This window comes from Salmo salar, chromosome ssa06, assembly GCF_905237065.1.
Source record: "Salmo salar chromosome ssa06, Ssal_v3.1, whole genome shotgun sequence".
Lineage (NCBI taxonomy): Eukaryota > Metazoa > Chordata > Actinopteri > Salmoniformes > Salmonidae > Salmo > Salmo salar.
The window spans coordinates 4054427-4081350 of NC_059447.1; the positions used below are offsets into that span (position 1 = coordinate 4054427).

The 26924-nt window shown below is 43.4% G+C and overlaps 1 protein-coding gene across 6 annotated transcripts in view; it reads right to left on the bottom strand.

The window, feature by feature from the left end:
• LOC106606366 (syntaxin-binding protein 4) overlaps window positions 1–26924 on the bottom strand; it is a 170822-nt gene that overhangs the window by 82703 nt on the left and 61195 nt on the right. For 5 of the 6 annotated variants that reach the window (XM_045719569.1, XM_045719567.1, XM_045719565.1 and 2 more), the window contains 2 exons: window positions 17866–17939; window positions 5751–5846 (listed from right to left, as the gene is read on the bottom strand). In XM_045719569.1, the coding sequence (XP_045575525.1) occupies window positions 5751–5846; window positions 17866–17939 (170 nt within the window). Of the gene's footprint in view, window positions 1–5750; window positions 5847–17865; window positions 17940–25973; window positions 26156–26924 lie in introns of those variants that run through there. The other variant, XM_045719568.1, reaches the window with a different exon arrangement.

Consider the following 26924-nt stretch of genomic DNA (forward strand, 5'->3'; position numbering starts at 1 on the left):
ACTGAAACACAGACCAGAGCGGCCTGTCGGTTAGTGGACTGAAACACAGACCAGAGCGGCCTGTCGGTTAGTGGACTGAAACACAGATCAGAGCCACAGACCAGAGCGATCTGTCGGTTAGTGGACTGAAACACAGATCAGAGCCACAGACCAGAGCAATCTGTCGGTTAGTGGACTGAAACACAGACCAGAGCAGCCTGTCAGCTAGTGGACTGAAACACAGACCAGAGCGGCCTGTCGGTTAGTGGACTGAAACACAGACCAGAGCGGCCTGTAGGTTAGTGGAAAAAACACAGACCAGAGTGGCCTGTAGGTTAGTGGACTGAAACACAGACCAGAGCGGCCTGTCAGTTAGTGGACTGAAACACAGACCAGAGCGGCCTGTCGGTTAGTGGACTGAAACACAGACCAGAGCGGCCTGTAGGTTAGTGGACTGAAACACACACCAGAGCGGCCTGTCGGTTAGTGGACTGAAACACAGACCAGAGCGGCCTGACGGTTAGTGGAAACACAGACCAGAGCGGCCTGTAGCTTAGTGGAATGAAACACAGACCAGAGCGGCCTGTCGGTTAGTGGACTGAAACACAGACCAGAGCGGCCTGACGGTTAGTGGACTGAAACACAGACCAGAGCGATCTGTCAGTTAGTGGACTGAAACACAGACCAGAGCGGCCTGACGGTTAGTGGACTGAAACACAGACCAGAGCGGCCTGTCGGTTAGTGGACTGAAACACAGACCAGAGCGGCCTGACGGTTAGTGGAAACACAGACCAGAGCGGCCTGTAGCTTAGTGGAATGAAACACAGACCAGAGCGGCCTGTCGGTTAGTGGACTGAAACACAGACCAGAGCGGCCTGATGGTTAGTGGACTGAAACACAGACCAGAGCGATCTGTCAGTTAGTGGACTGAAACACAGACCAGAGCGGCCTGACAGTTAGTGGACTGAAACACAGACCAGAGCGGCCTGACGGTTAGTGGACTGAAACAGACCAGAGCGGCCTGACGGTTAGTGGACTGAAACACAGACCAGAGCGATCTGTCGGTTAGTGGACTGAAACACAGACCAGAGCGGCCTGTCAGTTAGTGGACTGAAACACAGACCAGAGCGGCCTGACGGTTAGTGGACTGAAACACAGACCAGAGCGGCCTGACGGTTAGTGGACTGAAACAGACCAGAGCGGCCTGACGGTTAGTGGACTGAAACACAGACCAGAGCGGCCTGACGGTTAGTGGACTGAAACAGACCAGAGCGGCCTGTAGCTTAGTGGACTGAAACACAGACCAGAGCCACAGACCAGAGCGGCCTGTAGGTTAATGGACTGAAACACAGACCAGAGTGGCCTGTAGGTTAGTGGACTGAAACACAGACCAGAGCCACAGACCAGAGCGGCCTGTCGGTTAGTGGACTGAAACACAGACCAGAGCCACAGACCAGAGCAGCCTGTAGGTTAGTGGACTGAAACACAGACCAGAGCGGCCTGTCGGTTAGTGGACTGAAACACAGACCAGAGCCACAGACCAGAGCGGCCTGACGGTTAGTGGACTGAAACACAGACCAGAGCCACAGACCAGAGCGGCCTGTAGGTTAGTGGACTGAAACACAGACCAGAGTGGCCTGTAGCTTAGTGGACTGAAACACAGACCAGAGCGGCCTGTAGGTTAGTGGACTGAAACACAGACCAGAGCCACAGACCAGAGCGGCCTGACGGTTAGTGGACTGAAACACAGACCAGAGCAGCCTGTAGGTTAGTGGACTGAAACACAGACCAGAGCGGCCTGTAGGTTAGTGGACTGAAACACAGACCAGAGCCACAGACCAGAGCGGCCTGTAGCTGAGTGGACTGAAACACAGACCAGAGCGGCCTGTAGGTTAGTGGACTGATACACAGACCAGAGTGGCCTGTAGCTTAGTGGACTGAAACACAGATCAGAGCGGCCTGTAGGTTAGTGGACTGAAACACAGACCAGAGCCACAGACCAGAGCGGCCTGTAGCTTAGTGGACTGAAACACAGACCAGAGTGGCCTGTCGGTTAGTGGACTGAAACACAGACCAGAGCAGCCTGTTGGTTAGTGGACTGAAACACAGACCAGAGCCACAGACCAGAGCGGCCTGTAGGTTAGTGGACTGAAACACAGACCAGAGCGGCCTGTAGGTTAGTGGACTGAAACACAGACCAGAGCCACAGACCAGAGCGGCCTGTAGGTTAGTGGACTGAAACACAGACCAGAGTGGCCTGTAGGTTAGTGGAAAAAACACAGACCAGAGTGGCCTGTAGGTTAGTGGACTGAAACACAGACCAGAGCGGCCTGTCGGTTAGTGGACTGAAACACAGACCAGAGCGGCCTGTCGGTTAGTGGACTGAAACACAGATCAGAGCCACAGACCAGAGCGATCTGTCGGTTAGTGGACTGAAACACAGATCAGAGCCACAGACCAGAGCGATCTGTCGGTTAGTGGACTGAAACACAGACCAGAGCCACAGACCAGAGCGGCCTGTCAGTTAGTGGACTGAAACACAGACCAGAGCGGCCTGTCGGTTAGTGGACTGAAACACAGATCAGAGCCACAGACCAGAGCGGCCTGTTGGTTAGTGGACTGAAACACAGACCAGAGCGGCCTGACGGTTAGTGGAAACACAGACCAGAGCGGCCTGTAGCTTAGTGGAATGAAACACAGACCAGAGCGGCCTGTCGGTTAGTGGACTGAAACACAGACCAGAGCGGCCTGACGGTTAGTGGACTGAAACACAGACCAGAGCGATCTGTCGGTTAGTGGACTGAAACACAGACCAGAGCGGCCTGTCAGTTACTGGACGGAAACACAGACCAGAGCGGCCTGACGGTTAGTGGACTGAAACAGACCAGAGCGGCCTGACGGTTAGTGGACTGAAACACAGACCAGAGCGGCCTGACGGTTAGTGGACTGAAACAGACCAGAGCGGCCTGTCGGTTAGTGGACTGAAACACAGACCAGAGCCAAGCAAGCGCCTGTAGGTTAATGGAAAAAACACAGACCAGAGTGGCCTGTAGGTTAGTGGACTGAAACACAGACCAGAGCCACAGACCAGAGCGGCCTGTCGGTTAGTGGACTGAAACACAGACCAGAGCCACAGACCAGAGCGGCCTGTAGGTTAGTGGACTGAAACACAGACCAGAGCAGCCTGTAGGTTAGTGGAAAAAACACAGACCAGAGTGGCCTGTAGGTTAGTGGACTGAAACACAGACCAGAGCGGCCTGTCAGTTAGTGGACTGAAACACAGACCAGAGCGGCCTGTCGGTTAGTGGACTGAAACACAGACCAGAGCGGCCTGTAGGTTAGTGGACTGAAACACAGACCAGAGCGGCCTGTCGGTTAGTGGACTGAAACACAGACCAGAGCGGCCTGTAGGTTAGTGGAAAAAACACAGACCAGAGCGGCCTGTAGGTTAGTGGACTGAAACACAGACCAGAGCGGCCTGTCAGTTAGTGGACTGAAACACAGACCAGAGCGGCCTGTCGGTTAGTGGACTGAAACACAGACCAGAGCAGCCTGTAGGTTAGTGGAAAAAACACAGACCAGAGTGGCCTGTAGGTTAGTGGACTGAAACACAGACCAGAGCGGCCTGTCAGTTAGTGGACTGAAACACAGACCAGAGCGGCCTGTCGGTTAGTGGACTGAAACACAGACCAGAGCGGCCTGTAGGTTAGTGGACTGAAACACAGACCAGAGCGGCCTGTCGGTTAGTGGACTGAAACACAGACCAGAGCGGCCTGACGGTTAGTGGAAACACAGACCAGAGCGGCCTGTAGCTTAGTGGAATGAAACACAGACCAGAGCGGCCTGACGGTTAGTGGACTGAAACAGACCAGAGCGGCCTGACGGTTAGTGGACTGAAACAGACCAGAGCGGCCTGACGGTTAGTGGACTGAAACACAGACCAGAGCGGCCTGACGGTTAGTGGACTGAAACACAGACCAGAGCCACAGACCAGAGCGGCCTGTAGGTTAGTGGACTGAAACACAGACCAGAGCGGCCTGTCGGTTAGTGGACTGAAACACAGACCAGAGTGGCCTGTAGGTTAGTGGACTGAAACACAGACCAGAGCCACAGACCAGAGCGGCCTGTCGGTTAGTGGACTGAAACACAGACCAGAGCCACAGACCAGAGCGGCCTGTAGGTTAGTGGACTGAAACACAGACCAGAGCGGTCTGTCGGTTAGTGGACTGAAACACAGACCAGAGCCACAGACCAGAGCGGCCTGACGGTTAGTGGACTGAAACACAGACCAGAGCCACAGACCAGAGCGGCCTGTAGGTTAGTGGACTGAAACACAGACCAGAGCGGCCTGTCAGTTAGTGGACTGAAACACAGACCAGAGCGGCCTGTCGGTTAGTGGACTGAAACACAGACCAGAGCGGCCTGTAGGTTAGTGGAAAAAACACAGACCAGAGTGGCCTGTAGGTTAGTGGACTGAAACACAGACCAGAGCCACAGACCAGAGCAGCCTGTCAGTTAGTGGACTGAAACACAGACCAGAGCGGCCTGTCGGTTAGTGGACTGAAACACAGACCAGAGCGGCCTGTAGGTTAGTGGACTGAAACACAGACCAGAGCGGCCTGTCGGTTAGTGGACTGAAACACAGACCAGAGCGGCCTGACGGTTAGTGGAAACACAGACCAGAGCGGCCTGTCGGTTAGTGGACTGAAACACAGACCAGAGCGGCCTGACGGTTAGTGGAAACACAGACCAGAGCGGCCTGTAGCTTAGTGGAATGAAACACAGACCAGAGCGGCCTGACGGTTAGTGGACCGAAACACAGACCAGAGCGGCCTGTCGGTTAGTGGACTGAAACAGACCAGAGCGGCCTGACGGTTAGTGGACTGAAACAGACCAGAGCGGCCTGTCGGTGTAATGCTTTCGTTAGAAGAAGTATCGGAGTCAGGCACAGGGATGAGTGCAAACAAAACGTGTTTACTGAAAACCATAATAAAACTTCTCCCACAGCAATAAAACATGGTTGGGAGAAACACCTCCAACAAAACAGGAACCAATCACGGACAAGACAAACATGGAAGCCAGAGGGTTAAATAATGAACATAATCAGGGGATCATAAACAGGATACTTCTACTGTCTGAATGATAAACAGTGATTTATAATGGAGGAGGGATTTGTGGCACAAATCCAATACAAGTCAGTGATACCTTTATTAGCCTTTTCGCGCTTCATGTACAAATCATCCTAAAGTATCTAAAAATGTAATGTGAAGTTACTTATAGATGATATGGACATGAAGCGCGAAAATGCTAATATAGGTACCATTGACTTGTATTGGATTTGTGCCATAAATGCTAAAAGGTTAGAATTTGAAACAGTGGCCAAGTAACCAAAACCAAAACATGGCTTGCTGTCATACCGTGTCCATAGACTGCTTACAGGCTATTGAAACCAATTTGTAATTTTGTCATTTGGGTGAACTATCCCTTTAAGCGGCAGGTAGCCTAGTGGTTAGAGCGTTGGGCCAGTAATCGAAAGGTTGCTAGATTGAATCCCCGAGCTGACAAGGTAAAAATCTGTCGTTCTGCCCCTGAACAAGGCAGTTAACCCACTGTTCCCTGGTAGGCCGTCATTGTAAATAAGAATTTGTTCTTAACTGACTTGCCTAGTTAAATAAAGGTTAAATAACTTGCCTAAAGGTTAAATTTAGAAAAATAAAACCTGTGTTACTGTTGCCATCCCCACCCGTTCTCTTTCTGCATAGAACACTTACCATCACTTGAAGCAAGGCCACCAGGTAAAATCCTTTTGACGTAGACTCCAAACTCCTCTCCCGTTAACTCCTTCACTCCTCCAATGACTTTGATCCCTGGGGGGGGAGAACACCGTAGAACAGAGGGCTGTTTAATAGTAGCCTATACATGTTTAACTACTGGTCTATCTTTCCCTGGATTACTAATGACTCTGAGCTGAAAGCTGTCTCAGGAAGAACAGTAGAGAGCTCCAAATGAACGACAAAAAACTGATCCCATCCACCGAAGTTCATGAAGTTTGGAGAGTTGACCTTGTTCTTCAGTCATTGTGCAGAACAGCAGAGATATCTGTATGCTGTCACAATGGGTCTATAGATGGTTAATACCTGGCTATGGGTCTATAGATGGTTAATACCTGGCTATGGGTCTATAGATGGTTAATACATGGCTATGGGTCTATAGATGGTTAATACCTGGCTGTCTGAGTGTTGGAGCATGTCCCTGGCTATCCGTACATTTCAAAAACAAGAAAATGGTGCTTCCTGGTTAACTTTATATAAGGAATTTGAAAAGAGTTATACTTTTACTTTTGATACTTAAGTATATATGTATTGGAATGAATGCCATGTTTCTAATATATCTGTATTGGAATGAATGTCATGTTTCTAATGTATCAAACAATCAATCTGCCTCATCCACCTCCACTGTTGCTAAACATTCCACAGCTTAATGGACAATTCGTTCATTGGATCAGGCCGGATGAGGGCTTAGTATAGTGGAGGAGGTTGGATGAGGATCGTGGCTGGAGGGGGGCGGTAGTGGGGGGGACGGAGTGGGATGGGGGGTCAGAAGTGGGTGGTTTCAGCAGGCATCTTAGCATGATGCCTCAGAGACAAAACAAACTGCATTGGTTCTGACCTGGCACCAAGGACGTACACAGCAGCTGCCAGATCAAAACCCACTTCCTGTCCGCTCATTCACCCAGGCCTATATGTACTGTAGCCCTGTTGTAGCTATGGGTTCTGGTCAAAACAGTTGTCGTGTCTTTGGCATCATTAAAACTGAAAACGTATTTATCAAATAACTCTCTGTAATTATTATTTCAGGATTAACCTGATTAATCATGTAACTGTAATTAACTAGGAAGTCGGGGCACCAAGGAAAATACTCAGATTACAAAGTTATAATTTTCCTAATATAACTTTCAGATATTTTAATATCTGATCAATTAGTCTTCTGATTAATGACGTATTCTTTACCTCACGTCAGTCTCATTCCAAACGTCGTAAATTGTTCTATCTGCACGAACCCAGTCTTCACTCTGTGTCATCCATACATCAATTGTCTTAAAATCATTTATTTACTAACTAAGTAATTCACAGAAATGCATAACAAACAGTAGATATGGTTACAAGGAAATGATAGGGGAATGTGCCCTAGTGGGCTAAACCGGCATGACGGCTTGTTAGACCAAAGGGGAGTGGGCGGTCAACTGAGAAGGCACTACAGAGTTGATAATTATAACAATTGAAATGCTAATCCTTTGCACATGAACGCTCACTCATTCGGGAACAATTGCAATCAATATATATATTTACGCTCAGTGTGTCGTTGGGATCTCTGTTGAAAAGTTTGTTTCTGTTGGAGAGTCTGTCCGCCCTCTCTCTCTCTGTCGTGGTTAGAATGGGTAGTTCATAGTGACATTCATTAATGTCGTTATAGGACAGATGTTTCGGCGGTTGTCGGTCTTCGCGTTCAATGATACCGAATTCCTAGCTGCAGAATAGTAATTAATATCAAAGACTTGTTCTTATTCTGTCGGTATCGATAGTCTAAGAGTTTAACCACGTGGTATGGTTAAAAGTTCAGGCAGAGGAATGCATGGTCAAACCTTGGCCCTTTCGTAATGGAGGTAAGCTGGTCTCCAACCTTCAGCCATCTCGTAATTGAGGTAAGTTCGGTCTGGTGATAGAAAACCTAGGTGGTTTTTTTTTCGGAAGAGCAGAAAAGGGCCTATCCCATGACGCCAGACCATAACTGTGCTCATGGGCGGTCCTCTGATTTAGTTAACCTCTCTGGGCTAGGCGGGACGAATTCGTCCCACCTACGTAACAGCCACTTTAAGCCTGTGGCGCGATTTTCAAAACCTTAAAAATCCTATTACTTCAATTTCTCAAACATATGACTATTTTACAGCTATTTAAAGACAAGACTCTCGTTAATCTAACCACACTGTCCGATTTCAAAAAGGCTTTACAACGAAAGCAAAACCTTAAATTATGTCAGCAGAGTACCAAGCCAGAAATAATCAGACACCCATTTTTCAAGCCAGCATATAATGTCACCAAAACCCAGAAGACAGCTAAATGCAGCACTCTCCTTTGATGATCTTCATCAGATGACAACCCTAGGACATTATGTTATACAATACATGCATGTTTTGTTCAATCAAGTTCATATTTATATCAAAAACCAGCTTTTTACATTAGCATGTGACGTTCAGAACTAGCATACCCCCCGCAAACTTCCGGGGAATTCGCTAACATTTTACTAAATTACTCACGATAAACGTTCACAAAAAGCATAACAATTATTTTAAGAATTATAGATACAGACCTCCTCTATGCACTCGATATGTCCGATTTTAAAATAGCTTTTTGGTGAAAGCACATTTTGCAATATTCTAAGTACATAGCCCAGGCATCACGGGCTAGCTATTTAGACACCCGGCAAGTTTAGCACTCACCATAATCATATTTACTATTATAAAAGTTTGATTACCTTTTGTTGTCTTCGTCAGAATGCACTCCCAGGACTGCTACTTCAATAACAAATGTTGGTTTGGTCCAAAATAATCCATCGTTATATCCGAATAGCGGCGTTTTGTTCGTGCGTTCCAGACACTATCCGAAATGGCAATTCGTGACAAAAAAAATCTAAATATTCCATTACCGTACTTCGAAGCATGTCAACCGCTGTTTAAAATACATTTTTACACCATTTTTCTCGTAGAAAAGCGATAATATTCCGACAGGGAATCTCCTTTTCGGCAAACAGAGGAAAAAAATCACAAAGGCGGGGGCGGTCGGGTCACGCGCCTAAGCCCAGTGTCCCTTGATCGGCCACTTGAGAAAGGCGATAATGTGTTTCAGCCTGGGGCTGGGATGACGACATTCTGTTTTTTCCCGGGCTCTGAGCGCCTATGGACGACGTAGGAAGTGTCACGTTAGAGCAGAGATCCTTAGTAAAAGATAGAGATGGAAAAGAAGTTCAAGAAATGGTCAGACAGGCCACTTCCTGTAAAGGAATCTCTCAGGTTTTGACCTGCCATTTGAGTTCTGTTATACTCACAGACACCATTCAAACAGTTTTAGAAACTTTAGGGTGTTTTCTATCCATATGTAATAAGTATATGCATATTCTAGTTACTGGGTAGGAGTGGTAACCAGATTAAATCGGGTATGTTTTTTATCCAGCCGTGTCAATACTGCCCCCTAGCCCTAACAGGTTAAACTCCAAAGGGAATTGGAGTTTCCTTCATTAAACAGTCCAAAATCACATTACACAATTTCACAAACAGTTTCATCCTTATTCATTCATTTTTATACAACCATTAGATGTAAGCCTCATAACTGAGGCTATTGTATAAACATGATTATGGTAATGTGGCCGTATTGTCCCTCATGAGTTTCACAAAATTGTACCAAACGGACCAGTTCGTAGCTGGATTCTTCACCGATCTTTTATACCTTCTCCAGAACATAAATGTCGTTCGGTTCTCCAGTTCTGTGAGGTGGAAGAACTCCTTTGTGTTCTCTATGAAACTCACTCTCTCTCTCTATACTGTGAGAGGGTCTCCTCATAGGAATTTACAACCTCTTCTGACCACAGCAGCCTGGGTGTGGGAGACAGAGGTAGGGGGATGGTGCAGAGGGAAAAGGCTGGTGCAGAGGGAGGAGGTCAACTGTGCTCGCTGTACCCAAAGAGGGCAACGTCATGACACAGTCATGCACTATATTGTGAATAGGGTGCCATGCAAGACCAGCCAGTGTCACTCTTGTGGGGTTAGGCTATAATACATGGATTAAAGGAAAAGTTGTTGTTTTTTACAACCAAATCTCTATTTTTGATGTCAATAGAATGTTCTTAAAAGGGTCCAGACACCTTTTGTATGATTACACATTTTTCAAAAACAGCAAATATCTTCCTCATCCTCGTTGTGTAGTATGGGGGCCCCTGAAAAAACATGAAGAAAGGCTCCAAAATCACCGAAAAACATCCTTTTAGAAACGGCAAAGATCTCAGTATAATGATGCAGGTCTTTAAATGTTGTACACATGACATTGTGTCATTCCAAACTTTATCCTTAATGTTATATTCCATTTTGCGCGACTGGAGCCGTTTCCCCTAACGAGCTGTTCCAATCTCCATGTAGCATGCTGCTACAGATAACTGCTAAAATAAAGGAAACATCAACATAAAGTGTCTTAACAGCACATTTGGCCACCACGAGCAGCCAGAACAGCTTCAATGCGCCTTGGCATAGACTCTACAAGCGTCTGGAACTTCCTGTGTGGAAGCACCCCATGCTTTCAATATACTATGTAGCCCTCATTTATTCAAGTTTTTCCTTTATTTGGGGAGTTACCTGTAGAATGGACAGAAAGGTATCGCTGAGTCATAACTAAATGGAATATACTTTCTCGTACTCTCTCGCACACCACACACACCCGCACACACTCACAAACACACACACACACCACTCACACACACACACCATCCATCCATTAGAGCAGTACCTGTGAAGCTCAGGGCTAGTCTGCTCTTTCCAGGCCGACAATATGTTAACACTAATTGAGTTTGGAGCGAGAGGAGCATGTTAATTATCTGGGATCAGTTTTTGGAGTTGCTCTTCCTTCACTCCTTTCCTCCTCTCCTTGTCCTCTCTCTCCTCTCTCTTTCTCCTCTCTCTCTCTCTCTACTTCTTTGACATGGTAAGTCCTCCCTCTGTCAGGGTGTTTTCTCTCTCATGTAGTTCTGTCAGGGTGTTGTCTCTCTCATTATGTAGTTCTGTCAGGGTGTAGTTCTGTCAGGGTGTAGTTCTGTCAGGGCGTTTTCTCTCTCATGTAGTTCTGTCAGGGTGTAGTTCTGTCACGGTGTAGTTCTGTCAGGGTGTAGTTCTGTCATTATGTAGTTCTGTCAGGGTGTAGTTCTGTCAGGGTGTGCTTCTGTCATTATGTAGTTCTGTCATTATGTAGTTCTGTCAGTGTGTAGTTCTGTCATTATGTAGTTCTGTCAGTATGTAGTTCTGTCAGGGTGTAGTTCTGTCATTATGTAGTTCTGTCATTATGTAGTTCTGTCAGGGTGTAGTTCTGTCAGGGTGTAGTTCTGTCATTATGTTGTTCTGTCAGGGTGTAGTTCTGTCAGGGTGTAATTCTGTCAGGGTGTAGTTCTGTCAGGGTGTAGTTCTGTCAGGGTGTAATTCTATCATTATGTAGTTCTGTCAGGGTGTAGTTCTGTCAGGGTGTATTCTCTCTCATTATGTAGTTCTGTCAGGGTGTAGTTCTGTCAGGGTGTTTTCTCTCTCATTATGTAGTTCTGTCAGCGTGTAGTTCTGTCATTATGTAGTTCTGTCAGGGTGTAGTTCTGTCATTATGTAGTGCTGTCAGGGTGTAATTCTATCATTATGTAATTCTATCATTATGTAGTTCTCTCATTATGTAGTTCTGTCAGGGTGTTTTCTCTCTCATTATGTAGTTCTGTCAGCGTGTAGTTCTGTCATTATGTAGTTCTGTCAGGGTGTAGTTCTGTCAGGGTGTAGTTCTGTCATTATGTAGTTCTGTCAGGGTGTAGTTCTGTCAGGGTGTAGTTCTGTCAGGGTGTGTTCTCTCTCATTATGTAGTTCTGTCAGGGTGTAGTTCTGTCAGTGTATAGTTCTGTCAGGGTGTTTTCTCTCTCATTATGTAGTTCTGTCAGGGTGTAGTTCTGTCAGGGTGTAGTTCTGTCAGGGTGTAGTTCTGTCATTATGTAGTTCTGTCAGGGTGTAGTTCTGTCAGGGTGTTTTCTCTCTCATGTAGTTCTGTCAGGGTGTAGTTCTGTCAGGGTGTAGTTCTGTCAGGGTGTAGTTCTGTCATTATGTAGTTCTGTCAGGGTGTAGTTCTGTCAGGGTGTAGTTCTGTCATTATGTAGTTCTGTCAGGGTGTAGTTCTGTCAGGGTGTAGTTCTGTCAGGGTGTAGTTCTGTCAGGGCGTTTTCTCTCTCATGTAGTTCTGTCAGGGTGTAGTTCTGTCAGGGTGTAGTTCTGTCAGGTTGTAGTTCTGTCAGGTTGTAGTTCTGTCAGGTTGTAGTTCTGTCAGGTTGTAGTTCTGTCAGGGTGTAGTTCTGTCAGGGTGTCAGGGACATTCACTTCCCGTTCCCAGGATGAGACATCCCATAATATAAGAGATGAAACAGCTTGTAGAGACCACAGGACTCAGACACATCAAGACGAAGTGAACTCTAAAGAGAGGAAGAGGAGGTGAACTCTAAAGAGAGGAAGAGGAGGTGAACTCTACAGAGAGGGAGAGGAGGTGAACTCTAAAGAGAGGAAGAGGAGGTGAACTCTAAAGAGAGGAAGAGAAGGTGAACTCTACAGAGAGGAAGAGGAGGTGAACTCTACAGAGAGGAAGAGGAGGTGAACTCTACAGAGAGGACGAGGAGGTGAACTCTACAGAGAGGAAGAGGAGGTAAACTCTACAGAGAGGAAGAGGAGGCGAACTCTAAAGAGAGGAAGAGGAGGCGAACTTTAAAGAGAGGAAGAGGAGGTGAACTCTAAAGAGAGGAAGAGGAGGTGAACTCTACAGAGAGGGAGAGGAGGTGAACTCTACAGAGAGGAAGAGGAGGTGAACTCTACAGAGAGGAAGAGGAGGTGAACTCTACAGAGAGGAAGAGGAGGTGAACTCTACAGAGAGGAAGAGGAGGTGAACTCTACAGAGAGGAAGAGGAGGTCAACTCTAAAGAGAGGAAGAGGAGGTGAACTCTACAGAGAGGAAGAGGAGGTCAACTCTAAAGAGAGGAAGAGGAGGTGAACTCTAAATGTACTTTACTTGTGGGTCGTTCTGGATAAGAGCGTCCACTACAGACGAATGGACACAGAAGGCAGGACTTCTAAGGCTTGGTGGTGCCGACTCCATTTTGTACAACTGTGTGTCTGCATACCAAGTCCAGGACAGTCGGGATATGATTTACAACATGTGTCTGTACATCAACCAGGGTGTTATGTCTTGCTGTGTAGGGACAACTATCTTATTTACCATTCCCTATTCACCATGACCATGATGTCTTAGTGGGAGGACTTTTAGAATACCTTGTGTGTGCGTGTGCATGTGTGTGTGTGTGTAAATACGTGAATGTGTGTGTGTGTGTGTGTGTGTTTGCATATGTGAATGTGTGTGTGTGTATGTATGTGCATATGTGATTGTGTGTGTGTGTGCGTGTGTGTGTGCGTGTGCGTGTGCGTGTGCGTGTGTGCATACGTCTGTCTGTCTGTCTGTCTGTCTGTCTGTCTGTCTGTCTGTCTGTCTGTCTGTCTGTCTGTCTGTCTGTCTGTCTGTCTGTCTGTCTGTCTGTCTGTCTGTCTGTCTGTCTGTCTGTCTGTCTGTCTGTCTGTCTGTCTGTCTGTCTGTCTGTGTGTGTGTGTGTGTGTGTGTGTGTGTGTGTGTGTGTGTGTGTGTGTGTGTGTGTGTGCGTGTGTGCCTACGTGAATGTGTGTTATGTGTAGAGGTCGGCCGATTATGATTTTTCAACGCCGATGCCGATACCGATTAGTCGGACGATTTTTTTATTTATTATTTATTTATTTGTAATAATGACAATTACAACAATACAGAATGAACACTTATTTTAGTGAACACTCAATTTGGATGTTCAAGCATGTTCAATTTGGATTAAATAATGCAAAAACAAAGTGTTGGAGAAGAAAGTAAAAGTGCAATATGTGCCATGTAAGAAAGCTAACGTTTAAGTTCCTTGCTCAGAACATGAGAACATTTGAAAGCTGGTGGTTCCTTTTAACATGAGTCTTCAATATTCCCAGGTAAGATGTTTTAGGTTGTAGTTATTATAGGACTATTTCTCTCTATACGATTTATATTTCATATACCTTTGACTATTGGAGGTTCTTATAGGCACTTTAGTATTGCCAATGTAGCAATATAGCTTCCGTCCCTCTCCTCGCTCCTACCTGGGCTCGAACCAGGAACACATCGACAACAGCCACCCTCGAAGCAGCGTTACCCATGTAGAGCAAGGGGAACAACTACTCCAAGTCTCAGAGCGAGTGACGTTTGAAACGCTATTAGGGCGCTCCCGCTAACTAGCTAGCCATTTCACATGGGTTACACCAGCCTCATCTTGGGAGTTGACAGGCTTGAAGTCATAAACAGCGCAATGCATTGCGAAGGGCTCCTGGCAAAACGCACGAAAGTGCTATTTTGAATGAATGCTTACGAGCCTGCTGCTGCCTACCACCGCTCAGTCAGACTGCTCTATCAAATCATAGGCTTAATTATAACATAACACACAGAAACACGAGCCTTAGGCCATTAATATGGTCGAATCCAGAAACTATCATCTCGAAAACAAAACGTTATTCATGTTACATTGCACAACCTTCAGTGTTATGTCATAATTACGTAAAATTCAGGCAAATTAGTTCGCAATGAGCCAGGCGGCCCAAACTGTTGCATATACCCTGACTACGTGCAATGAACGCAAAATGACACAATTTCACCTAGTTAATATTGCCTGCTAACCTGGATTTCTTTTAGCTAAATATGCAGGTTTAAAAATATATACTTCTGTGTATTGATTTTAAGAAAGGCATTGATGTTTATGGTTGGAGCAACGTGTACCTAAGCGATTATATGCAACGCAGGACAGGCTAGATAAACTAGTAATATCATCAACCATGTGTAGTTAACTAGTGATTATGATTGATTGTTTTTTATAAGATAAGTTTAATGCTAGCTAGCAACTTACCTTGGCTTCTTACTGCATTCGCGTAACAGGCAGGCTCCTCGTGGAGTGCAATGTAAAGCAGGTGGTTAGAGTGTTGGACTAGTTAACCGTAAGGTTGCAAGATTGAATCCCTGAGCTGACCAGGTAAAAATCTGTCGTTCTGCCCCTGAACAAGGCAGTTAACCCACCGTTCCTAGGCCGTTATTGGAAATAAGAATGTGTTCTTAACTGACTTGCCTAGTTAAATAAAGGTCTAAAAATAAATAAAAATAAATAAATAAATAATCGGCCAAATCGGTGGCCAAAAATACCGATTTCCGATTGTTATAAAAACTTGAAATCGGCCCTAATTAATCGGCCATTCCGATTAATCGGTCGACCTCTAGTTATGTGTGTAATGTGTGTGTAATGTGTGTAATGTGTCAGTAGCCTTGTGCTGTCCCAGGGAGTGAACTGAGGACGACTGTAGTAAACAACTGTTCTTCTTGTCATTATCCTGGCAGGACAGAGCTCAGCGGTTAAAGCCACACCACATGTCTCACTTCTCTACTACACATACACACGTGCACGCGCACACGCACACACACACACACACACACACACACACACACACACACACACACACACACACACACACACACACACACACACTAGCTCCAAAACACTGTTAACTGTTATCTACAGTCTGTCTGTTTCAGTCTGTCTATGGACATGTACCAAACCCTGCACTGTCCTCTGCTCTTAGCCTAGTTTTCCTGCCACTTGATCTACATAGACAGGTTAACCTACAGTATAGATCCAGTACACATAGATCTGTGACAGGTTAACCTACAGTATAGATCCAGTACACATAGATCTGTGACAGGTTAACCTACAGTATAGATCCAGTACACATAGACCTGTGACAGGTTAACCTACAGTATAGATCCAGTACACATAGACCTGTGACAGGTTAACCTACAGTATAGATCCAGTACTCATAGAGCATGGAAGGAACATGTGTTCATCACTATCCAGCAGACTAACAGAACATGGAAGGAACATGTGTTCACTCTGCATGTATATGCTGCACTGATATAATTAGAATGATTAGAACATACATGTCCTGTTAAAGCAACGTTGTTCATTCTAATTCTGTGGTTCTACTGTTCCATGATGATGTCAGCTCTAGACTGTACTTAACTAGTGTGTTGTAGAACAGAATGGGGAAGGCACTTAGAAGGTCCCTTCTCACAGTCAGTAAATAGAATGTGTTCTAGACTTTTCCAGTCCCTTCTCACAGTCAGTAAATAGAATGTGTTCTAGACTTTTCCAGTCCCTTCTCACAGTCAGTAAATAGAATGTGTTCTAGACTTTTCCAGTCCCTTCTCACAGTCAGTAAATAGAATGTGTTCTAGACTTTTCCAGACCCTTCTCACAGTCAGTAAATAGAATGTGTTCTAGACTTTTCCAGTCCCTTCTCACAGTCAGTAAATAGAATGTGTTCTAGACTTTTCCAGTCCCTTCTCACAGTCAGTAAATAGAATGTGTTCTAGACTTTTCCAGTCCCTTCTCACAGTCAGTAAATAGAATGTGTTCTAGACTTTTCCAGTCCCTTCTCACAGTCAGTAAATAGAATGTGTTCTAGACTTTTCCAGTCCCTTCTCACAGTCAGTAAATAGAATGTGTTCTAGACTTTTCCAGTCCCTTCTCACAGTCAGTAAATAGAATGTGTTCTAGACTTTTCCAGTCCCTTCTCACAGTCAGTAAATAGAATGTGTTCTAGACTTTTCCAGTCCCTTCTCACAGTCAGTAAATAGAATGTGTTCTAGACTTTTCCAGTCCCTTCTCACAGTCAGTAAATAGAATGTGTTCTAGACTTTTCCAGTCCCTTCTCACAGTCAGTAAATAGAATGTGTTCTAGACTTTTCCAGTCCCTTCTCACAGTCAGTAAATAGAATGTGTTCTAGACTTTTCCAGTCCCTTCTCACAGTCAGTAAATAGAATGTGTTCTAGACTTTTCCAGTCCCTTCTCACAGTCAGTAAATAGAATGTGTTCTAGACTTTTCCAGTCCCTTCTCACAGTCAGTAAATAGAATGTGTTCTAGACTTTTCCAGTCCCTTCTCACAGTCAGTAAATAGAATGTGTTCTAGACTTTTCCAGTCCCTTCTCACAGTCAGTAAATAGAATGTGTTCTAGACTTTTCCAGTCCCTTCTCACAGTCAGTAAATAGAATGTGTTCTAGACTTTTCCAGTCCCTTCTCACAGTCAGTAAATAGAATGTGTTCTAGACTTTTCCAGTCCCTTCTCACAGTCAGTAAATAGAATGTGTTCTAGACTTTTCCAGTCCCTTCTCACAGTCAGTAAATAGAATGTGTTCTAGACTTTTCCAGTCTCTTCTCACAGTCAGTAAATAGAATGTGTTCTAGACTTTTCCAGTCCCTTCTCACAGTCAGTAAATAGAATGTGTTCTAGACTTTTCCAGTCCCTTCTCACAGTCAGTAAATAGAATGTGTTCTAGACTTTTCCAGTCCCTTCTCACAGTCAGTAAATAGAATGTGTTCTAGACTTTTCCAGTCCCTTCTCACAGTCAGTAAATAGAATGTGTTCTAGACTTTTCCAGACCCTTCTCACAGTCAGTAAATAGAATGTGTTCTAGACTTTTCCAGTCCCTTCTCACAGTCAGTAAATAGAATGTGTTCTAGACTTTTCCAGACCCTTCTCACAGTCAGTAAATAGAATGTGTTCTAGACTTTTCCAGTCTCTTCTCACAGTCAGTAAATAGAATGTGTTCTAGACTTTTCCAGTCCCTTCTCACAGTCAGTAAATAGAATGTGTTCTAGACTTTTCCAGTCCCTTCTCACAGTCAGTAAATAGAATGTGTTCTAGACTTTTCCAGTCCCTTCTCACAGTCAGTAAATAGAATGGCCCGTTTGGGAAATTTTCGTCAAAATGTGAGTATACCCACTTCTCCAAGCACCACTACACCACTGGTCAGTGCTGTAGCTAGCGGAGTGTGTTGTGGGATAGAATTTGTTAGGTTGTGAGTGTGTTGTGGGATAGAATTTGTTAGGTTGTGAGTGTGTTGTGGGATAGAATTTGTTAGGTTGTGAGTGTGTTGTGAGTGTGTTCTATAATAGAATGTGTTACAGACTTACCCAGTCCATTCTCACAGTCAGTAAATTCTATTTCATGAACGGCACGATCTACCCCATACGGACCCATTAGTGTCCTAGAGGAGAGGAGAGGAGAGGAGAGGAGAGGAGAGGAGAGGAGAGGAGAGGAGAGGAGAGGAGAGGAGAGGAGAGGAGAGGAGAGGAGAGGAGAGGAGAGGAGAGGAGAGGAGAGGAGAGGAGAGGAGAGGAGAGGAGGAAAAAGAGAACGGAGAAGGGGAAGAGAAAATGAAACAAAGTGAATCACCAACATCAGCTTTACATTGATTATCCAAGGTTTGATAACAAAGAAACAAACTAACTGACCATACCCCAGAGCAGTAACCAATAGAAATCTCCATTATACAGTACACACATTTCCTGGTTTCACAGATTCCAGAACACCCCCAGGCCACTAGAGCATCATTAGGCTGGTGCAGGTTTTTTTTAAATATTACCACTGGCTGTAGCGCTATAGGTCCGGGGGGTGTCAGATATATTTTTGCTATTTTCATAGCGGGAATTATGAGTGCAAGACCAGGACGTGGCGCGAAAGGTCTGAGCTTTGATGAGTAAATAAGTTGTAGGTGTGTCGATGCTTGGCCCCTCACTGGCCAATCAGAACATGGATTAAATAGAGATTTTGTGTCACTGATCTACACACAAAACCCCATAATGTCAAAGTGGAATTATGTTTTTAGAAATGTTTATAAATTCATTAAAAATGAAAAGATGAAATGTCTTGAGTCAATAACCCAATAAACACTTTGTTATACCAAGCCTAAATAAGCTCAGGAGTAAACATTTGCTTAACAAGTCACATAATAATTTGCATGGACTCAGTCAGTGTACAATAATTACATTTGAATGACTGGTAAATCTCTGTACCCCACACATACAATTATCTATAAGGTCCCTCAGTTGAGCAGTGAATTTCGAGCACAGATTCAACCACAAACATCAGGGAGGTTTTCCAAAGCCTCGCAAAGGGCACCTACATTATTAGTAGATGGGTAAACATAAAACAAAACAGACATTGAATATCCCTTTGAGCACGGTGAAGTTATTCACTACACTTTGGATGGTGTATCAATACACCCAGTCACTACAAAGATGCAGGCGTCCTTCCTAACTCAGTTGCCGGATCAACAACATTGTAGTTACTCCACAATACTAATTCAAATATTACAAACATGCATCATGTCTGCAATAAGGCACAAAAAAAGTACTGCAAAAAATATGGCAAATAAGTTAACTTTTTTTCCTGAATACAAAGCGTTATTTTTGGGGCAAAACCAACACAACACATCAATGAGTAGCACTCTTCATGGTGGTGGTAGCTGCATCATATTCTTTACTTTAGTTTCTTTAGTAAATATTTTCTTACCTCTATTTCTTGAACTGCTCTGTTGGTTAAGTAAGCATTTCATGGTAAGGTCTACACCTGTTGTATGTGACAAATATAATTTGATTTGATTCATGGGTATACTTATCTTCGGTAAGGATTAGAGGTTTTTTTAGGTTTAGAAATAAACAGAATAGAGATAAACACAGGCAAAATTTAGACACAAATTCACCTGTGTTTCTCTATTGGCCTTTTGTTCTCTACTCTGTAACTTTCTCAATGATCATTATTCACGATTCATTCAGAATAATCCGTAAATCATGGTAGCATCCACATTCACTTAGAAGTGGTTAGAAACATTATATTCTTTTTACCAATAAAAGTGACTCCAAAATGACACAATACCTTATTTACTATTCATTTCTATTGGGAAGAAATTATCTGAAATACAACCAAAATGAACTGCAAATGCATCCAACAAGTTTGTAGTCACAAGCTTGATGCAATCATTGAATGCTAGGAACATGGGACCAAATATTAAACTTTTGACTACTTTATTTATAAGAATATTTGAGCATACAATATACCTCAGTATTTGAATTATTTATTTTATACAGTCATTACTGTATATTTTTATCAAGGGTGATCAATAATGATTGACCTGACTGTATCTACAGTATATCATTCCAAAAGTATCAAAGAAAAAAACTAAGTATTTAACCTATTTCCATTGAGTATATTCATACACAAACTATGAATGATAGGCCCTAACACAGTACAATATTTCTCATTGTGGTGTTCTTGTAGTGTTCTTGAGGTCTTATATGGTGTTATTGTATGTTTCGGTAGAGCTGGTATAGAGCTGCTGTGTGAACCATGGAGGTACTGGTAAGCAATGACAATCTGCACAATCTCTCGGGGTATGGGATCTAGCCTTCTGATTCAGCCCCCCGGGGCAGTGGGGAATATCAATATTTCAGCGTGAGCGGCTCCATGGACACGTCACAGAGGACAAAAGACTCCTGTCACTAAGACAATGAGAGGTTGTACAAATGAACCAAGCAAGCCACTGTTATTAGAGGGTTGAGTATTGAAGTCGTTGGTGAACGTGGGTAGACCAAACGTTGGCTTTAGGGATAGAAAGTGAATGTTTGGAAAGAAGGAAGTCATAAGGAGGTATGTGTTCTTTAGGAGAGCATTGAGAAGAAGAAAAAAACTGTAGTTTTGTGTTGATGAATGGTAGAGTACTTCTGGTAGTATGCAGGTCTAATAGAGGACCTTTACCTGATGAAGATAAACCTCATCACAATTCTCTACTATAGGCCTACTGCAGATTGTATTATCTATTCAGGCCTAATAGAGGACCTTTACCTGATGAAGATAAACCTCATCACAATTCTCTACTATAGGCCTACTGCAGATTGTATTATCTATTCAGGCCTAATAGAGGACCTTTACCTGATGAAGATAAACCTCATCACAATTCTCTACTATAGGCCTACTGCAGATTGTATTATCTATTCAGGCCTAATAGAGGACCTTTACCTGATGAAGATAAACCTCATCACAATTCTCTACTATAGGCCTACTACAGATTGTATTATCTATTCAGGCCTAATAGAGGACCTTTATGAAGATAAAGAGCACCACTTCAGCACCTGGAGGCTGGAACATTCAGTCTGCTCTGCTCTTCTAGAACCAAAGCATTGATTCTTAGAGTCTTAGAGCTGTGGGTTTAAAAGTTTAACAGAACATCAACCCACTACCACCTCCACCAAATGACAACCCAAGTCAATAGAGAAACAAAGCAGCCATCTTTGTCCACTGACTAGACATTTCTGATAAACATATTTGAGTGGAGAGGAGTGACACAAACACTGAACCATGTGGCACTAAGAATACAGCATACATACAAAGATACTAGACACTGAACCATGTGGCAGTAAGCATACAGCATAGATACAAAGATACTAGACACTGAACCATGTGGCAGTAAGCATACAGCATAGATACAAATATACTAGACACTGAACCATGTGGCAGTAAGCATACAGCATAGATACAATGATACTAGACACTGAACCATGTGGCAGTAAGCATACAGCATAGATACAATGATACTAGACACTGAACCATGTGGCAGTAAGCATACTGTCACGTCCTGACCAGTTAAGGGTATTTTGTTGTTGGAGTTTGGTCAGGATGTGGCAGAGGGTATTTTTTTTATATGGTTTGGGGTGGTGGTGTAGGTAGTAGGTCGTTTTATTTATGTATTCGGGGGGTTTTGGGCACTGCTCTGTGTTTATGTATTTCTATGTTTAGTTAGTTAGTTGTGGGTATAGGTTCTAGGTTTCGTTTTCTATGTAGAGTTAATTGGGATGGGACTCCCAATTGAAGGCAGGTGTGTTGAGTTGCCTTTGATTGGGAGTCCTATATAATAGGGTGTGTTTGTCTTTGTGTTTGTGGGTAGTTGTTTTTGCACTGCGTTTGTATAGCATGCAAAACTGTTGCTGTTGTGAGTACCATTTATTGTTTTTTCACTGTGGATGCTTTACTTTTTTTTATAAAAAAACTATGAGTATCCACATACCCGCTGCAGTTTGGTCAATTCAACACGGCACATTTTGTGACACATACAGCATAGATACAATGATACTAGACACTGAACCATGTGGCATTAAGCATACAGCATAGATACAATGATACTAGACACTGAACCATGTGGCATTAAGCATACAACATATAGTTGAAGTCGGAAGTTTACATACACTTAGGTTGGAGTCATTAAAACTCGTTTTTCAACCACTCCATAAATTTCTTGTTAACAAACTATAGTTTTGGCAAGTCGGTTAGGACATCTACTTTGTGCATGACACAAGTCATTTTTCCAACAATTGTTTACAGACAGATTATTTCACTTATAATTCATTGTATCACAATTCCAGTGGGTCAGAGGTTTACATACACTAAGTTGACTGTGTCTTTAAACAGCTTGGAAAATTCCAGAAAATTATGTCATGGCTTTAGAAGATTCAATTGGAGGTGTACCTGTGGATGTATTTCTAGGCCTACCTTCAAACTCAGTGCTTCTTTGCTTGACATCATGGGAAAATCAAAAGAAATCAGCCTAGACCTCAGAAAAGAAATTGTAGACATCCACAAGTCTGGTTCATCCTTGGGAGCAATTTCCAAACACCTGAAGGTACCACGTTCATCTGCACAAACAATAGTACGCAAGTATAAACACCATGGGACCACGCAGCCGTCATACCGCTCAGGAAGGAGACGCGTTCTGTCTCCTAGAGATGAATGTACTTTGGTGTGAAAAGTTCAAATCAATCCCAGAACAACAGCAAAGGACCTTGTGAAGATGCTGGAAGAAACAGGTACAAAAGTATCTATATCCACAGTAAAACGAGTCCTGTATCGACATAACCTGGAAAGGCTGCTCAGCAAGGAAGAAGCCACTGCTCCAAAACCGCCATTAAAAAGCAAGACTACGGTTTGCAACTGCACATGGGGACAAAGATCGTACTTTTTGGAGAAATGTCCTCTGGTCTGATGAAACAAAAATAGAACTGTTTGGTCATAATGACCATCGTTATGTTTGGAGGAAAAAGGGGGAGGCTTGCAAGCCGAACAACACCATCCCAACCATGAAGCACGGAGGTGGCAGCATCATGTTGTGGGGGTACTTTGCTGCAGGAGGGACTGGTGCACTTCACAAAATAGATGGCATCATGAGGCAGGAAAATGATGTGGATATATTGAAGCAACATCTCAAGACATCAGTCAGGAAGTTAAAGCTTGGTCGCAAATGGGGTCTTACAAATGGACAATGACCCCAAGCATAATTCCAAAGTTGTTGCAAAATGGCTTAAGGACAACAAAGTCAAGGTATTGGAGTGGCCATCACAAAGCCCTGACCTCAATCCCATAGAAAATGTGTGGGCAGAACTGAAAAAGCATGTGCGAGCAAGGAGGCCTACAAACCTGATTCAGTTACACCCGCTCTGTCAGGAGGAATGGGCCAAAATTCACCCAACTTATTGTGGGAAACTTGTGGAAGGCTACCCGAAACGTTTGACCCAAGTTTAATAATTTAAAGGCAATGCTACCAAATACTAATTGAGTGTATGTAAACTTCTGACCCACTGGGAATGTGATGAAAGAAATAAAGGCTGAAATAAATCATTCTCTCTAATATTATTCTGACATTTCACATTCTTAAAATAAAGTGGTGATCCTAACTGACCTAAGACAGGTAATTTTTACTAGGATTAAATGTCAGGAATTGTGAAAAACTGAGTTTAAATGTATTTGGCTACGGTGTATGTAAACTTCTGACTTCAACTGTAGATACAAAGATACAAGACACTGAACCATCTGGTAATTAGCATACAGCATAGATACAAATATACTAGACACTGATCCATCATTCTATTTCTATGGTATTCAGAGAAGGAGGGGAATCCCTGTGGTTCCCAAACATTGTTGGTCTACTACAGATTCTCTCCAACCCTGTTCCTGGAGAGCTAACCTCCTGTTGGTTTTAACTCCAACCCTGTTCCTGGAAAGCCACCCTCCTGTAGGTTTCAGGACAGTAGCTCTCCAGAAACAGGGTTGGAGAGCCCTGGTCTACTATGAACCAAATTGTTAACCCTTGTTACACCGTTGTGACCCAACTGATAAACCAAACACTATCTGTAGCCACCAAATGACAACCCAAATCAACACAGAAACAAAGCAGATTTGTCTTTGTCCATTGACTAGAAAGCTGTCTGATAATCATCTGAGAGACGAGGGGAACACGGTACACTAATCACACAGCAGAAGACATGGACAGATCCTCTACTTCTCTGACGTCCACAACAGGAGTGTTATTCTTATGGTTGAATGGTTCTTCCCACATGTTTTGGATCTGCTGTATGTCACAACAAAAGTGATTTCATATTTCCTTGTGAAACCTTGACGCATAGTAATAAAACCACACAATATCGCTAGCCAATATCTTTAGCCAGAACCCATGGCTTCAGACTCAGTCCAGTATCAACTACTGTAGCTGTAGCCCATCATTGGACAGAGAGTCCAAACACACCATTTAGGAAACCATTTGTTGTATTATTGCCACCAATCCCTCTCTATTCTGGCTATATTTTCTATTTTGTCTATTCTCTCTGTGAAATCAGCTCATATTGGCACCAGGACTGCAAAGTAAACACGTTGAACAGCCTTGCCAAATTCCCCACTAATTCTCCTTTCAACGTTTTCATTTGGAGATTTGGGGTAGTTAAGACTAAAATCCTGAGTTCCTTTTTGGTTCTGTTTCAGGTCAGATTGGACTAACCGTTGTTACATAGCAAATGTCTAACAGAGGGTCAAAATAATACAATAATACTGGGTTTTGGCATTAACTTCCCAAATGCATCCATAATAGGCTGCAATGTAGTGTAATAATACTTCAATACATGCTATGGTGTTATAGCAAGCTGTCAGGGAGAGATTGGTGCTGTGTATGTATGTGGTCTTCACAACTAGCCAACCCTATTCCATCTCCCTGCATCATTGCCCACATGGAGAGGGGTGCGTGACTGACCACATGAGCTGTGTAGGCTACACTCAAATTACAGTGTAGTTTATTGTATCCTCGTTATGAAAATACACTAAAGATAGGCTACACACTGGGTAAAATACACTAAAGATAGACTACACACTGGGTAAAATAGACTAAAGATAGACTACACACTGGGTAAAATATACTACACACTGGGTAAAATACACTAAAGATAGACTACACACTGGGTAAAATACACTAAAGATAGGCTACACACTGGGTAAAATACACTAAAGATAGACTACACACTGGGTAAAATACACTAAAGATAGGCTACACACTGGGTAAAATACACTAAAGATAGACTACACACTGGGTAAAATACACTAAAGATAGACTACACACTGGGTAAAATACACTAAAGATAGGCTACACACTGGGTAAAATACACTAAAGATAGACTACACACTGGGTAAAATAGACTACACTGGGTAAAATACACTAAAGATAGACTACACACTGGGTAAAATACACTAAAGATAGACTACACACTGGGTAAAATAGACTACACATTGGGTAAAATACACTAAAGATAGGCTACACACTGGGTAAAATAGACTACACACTGGGTAAAATACACTAAAGATACACTACAGAATGGGTAAAATACACTAAAGATAGACTACAGAATGGGTAAAATACACTAGTATTACATTTGTTCTTTATCAACAACAATTTAGCCGCGCAACACAACTCCAAACATTATTGGAATTGATCAAACCTGCAAAAAAAAAATGTTTTTTTCTAATACATTCGTTTTGACTACATTATATATTGTGTTCATAACAAAAAAAATGAATATTTTCTACAGTGAATTGCACTATCAAAACAGAATTGGTTATCTATCGGGCATCTGCGGTGGAGATTTACAATCATTTGAACATGTCAACATGCTCACGAGTAACTGACAGCAGCTTTGAAACGCATGATTCAAAGGCGCACTTTAAAATCAGTTTTCAATAAATTGACAGCCTAAACCAGCCGAAACAAATTACATTCTGGTCATCAACTGTTTCAATAATAGCCTAGTATTCCTATATAAAAAAAAACCGTGGGCAAATGTTCAAAAAGGTAAAAAGCGGCTTTGTAAAGCACATCATCATTCTTTCACAACCACCTGCTCCGCTCCCTCTTCCTCTCTTCACGGGAATTTACCTGCTAATGATAACTGCTCCTTTGTACATGACAGAAAACGTTGGCATTTTGACTCCAATAGTTCAGTCGACGGTCGGTCGGTCGGTCGCCAGGCAACGTTGAATTCTATTTCATCCCCCCTTCGGGAGTCCACCAAAGCCCGCTCTCAGCCGCTCCGCGCGCAGGGGTCTTCCTTTCGCTCGAGCCACATGATCATCTGCCTGCAGCCCTCTAATACCGCGCGCAGTCGTTCCAACGTTCTAAAACGTCACCGACTTCAATAGATTAAAACATCTTTCTTTATGGCCCTCTCTTCTCTTACGGAATGAAACGGGAGCCAGCAAAACCAAAAAGCAATAAAGTTCATTTTCTTGTTGGCTACTCAGAAATTATTATTACATATTTTTATCGTCGGTTGGTCAGTCTGAAAGTTTGTTTAAAGAATGTGTTGGCATATGTATGGACAGCTGTAGCCTAGATGTTAGGAGAAAAGCTTCTGTAGGGACCTTCGGTTGCTTTTACAGTAGCCGCCCGACATAGGCCTGGTCCAGAGACACTCTGAGGCCTGATAGGGTTGGAAACGTTTTACTTTATATGGCTCTTATTTTTGCATTAACCGTCTGCTGTCTGTCCAATTGTGAGCCTTTTGTTGCATAGAGTTCAATAAACACAACATGTCCCTGGTCCAGACAACTCTAAGTTTCGGTTTGATGTTTGGCTGACTAACAATAAAGCCAGGTGGGGGACTGACGTTTTATCCAACTAAAGTCCTTCTCACTCCATTTGGACACAAACATTTAATCTCTTGAGACATTAGTTCCATTGATATTACTTATAAACTAGAGTAGTGATGTGATCCGGGGTGCGTCTGTGTTTGTGTGTGTGTGTGTGTGTCTGTCCATCCATCTGTCTGTCTGCACACATGATCCTGTTTGTCTGTGGATGTGTGTGTGTCTCTGTGTGTTATCCTTG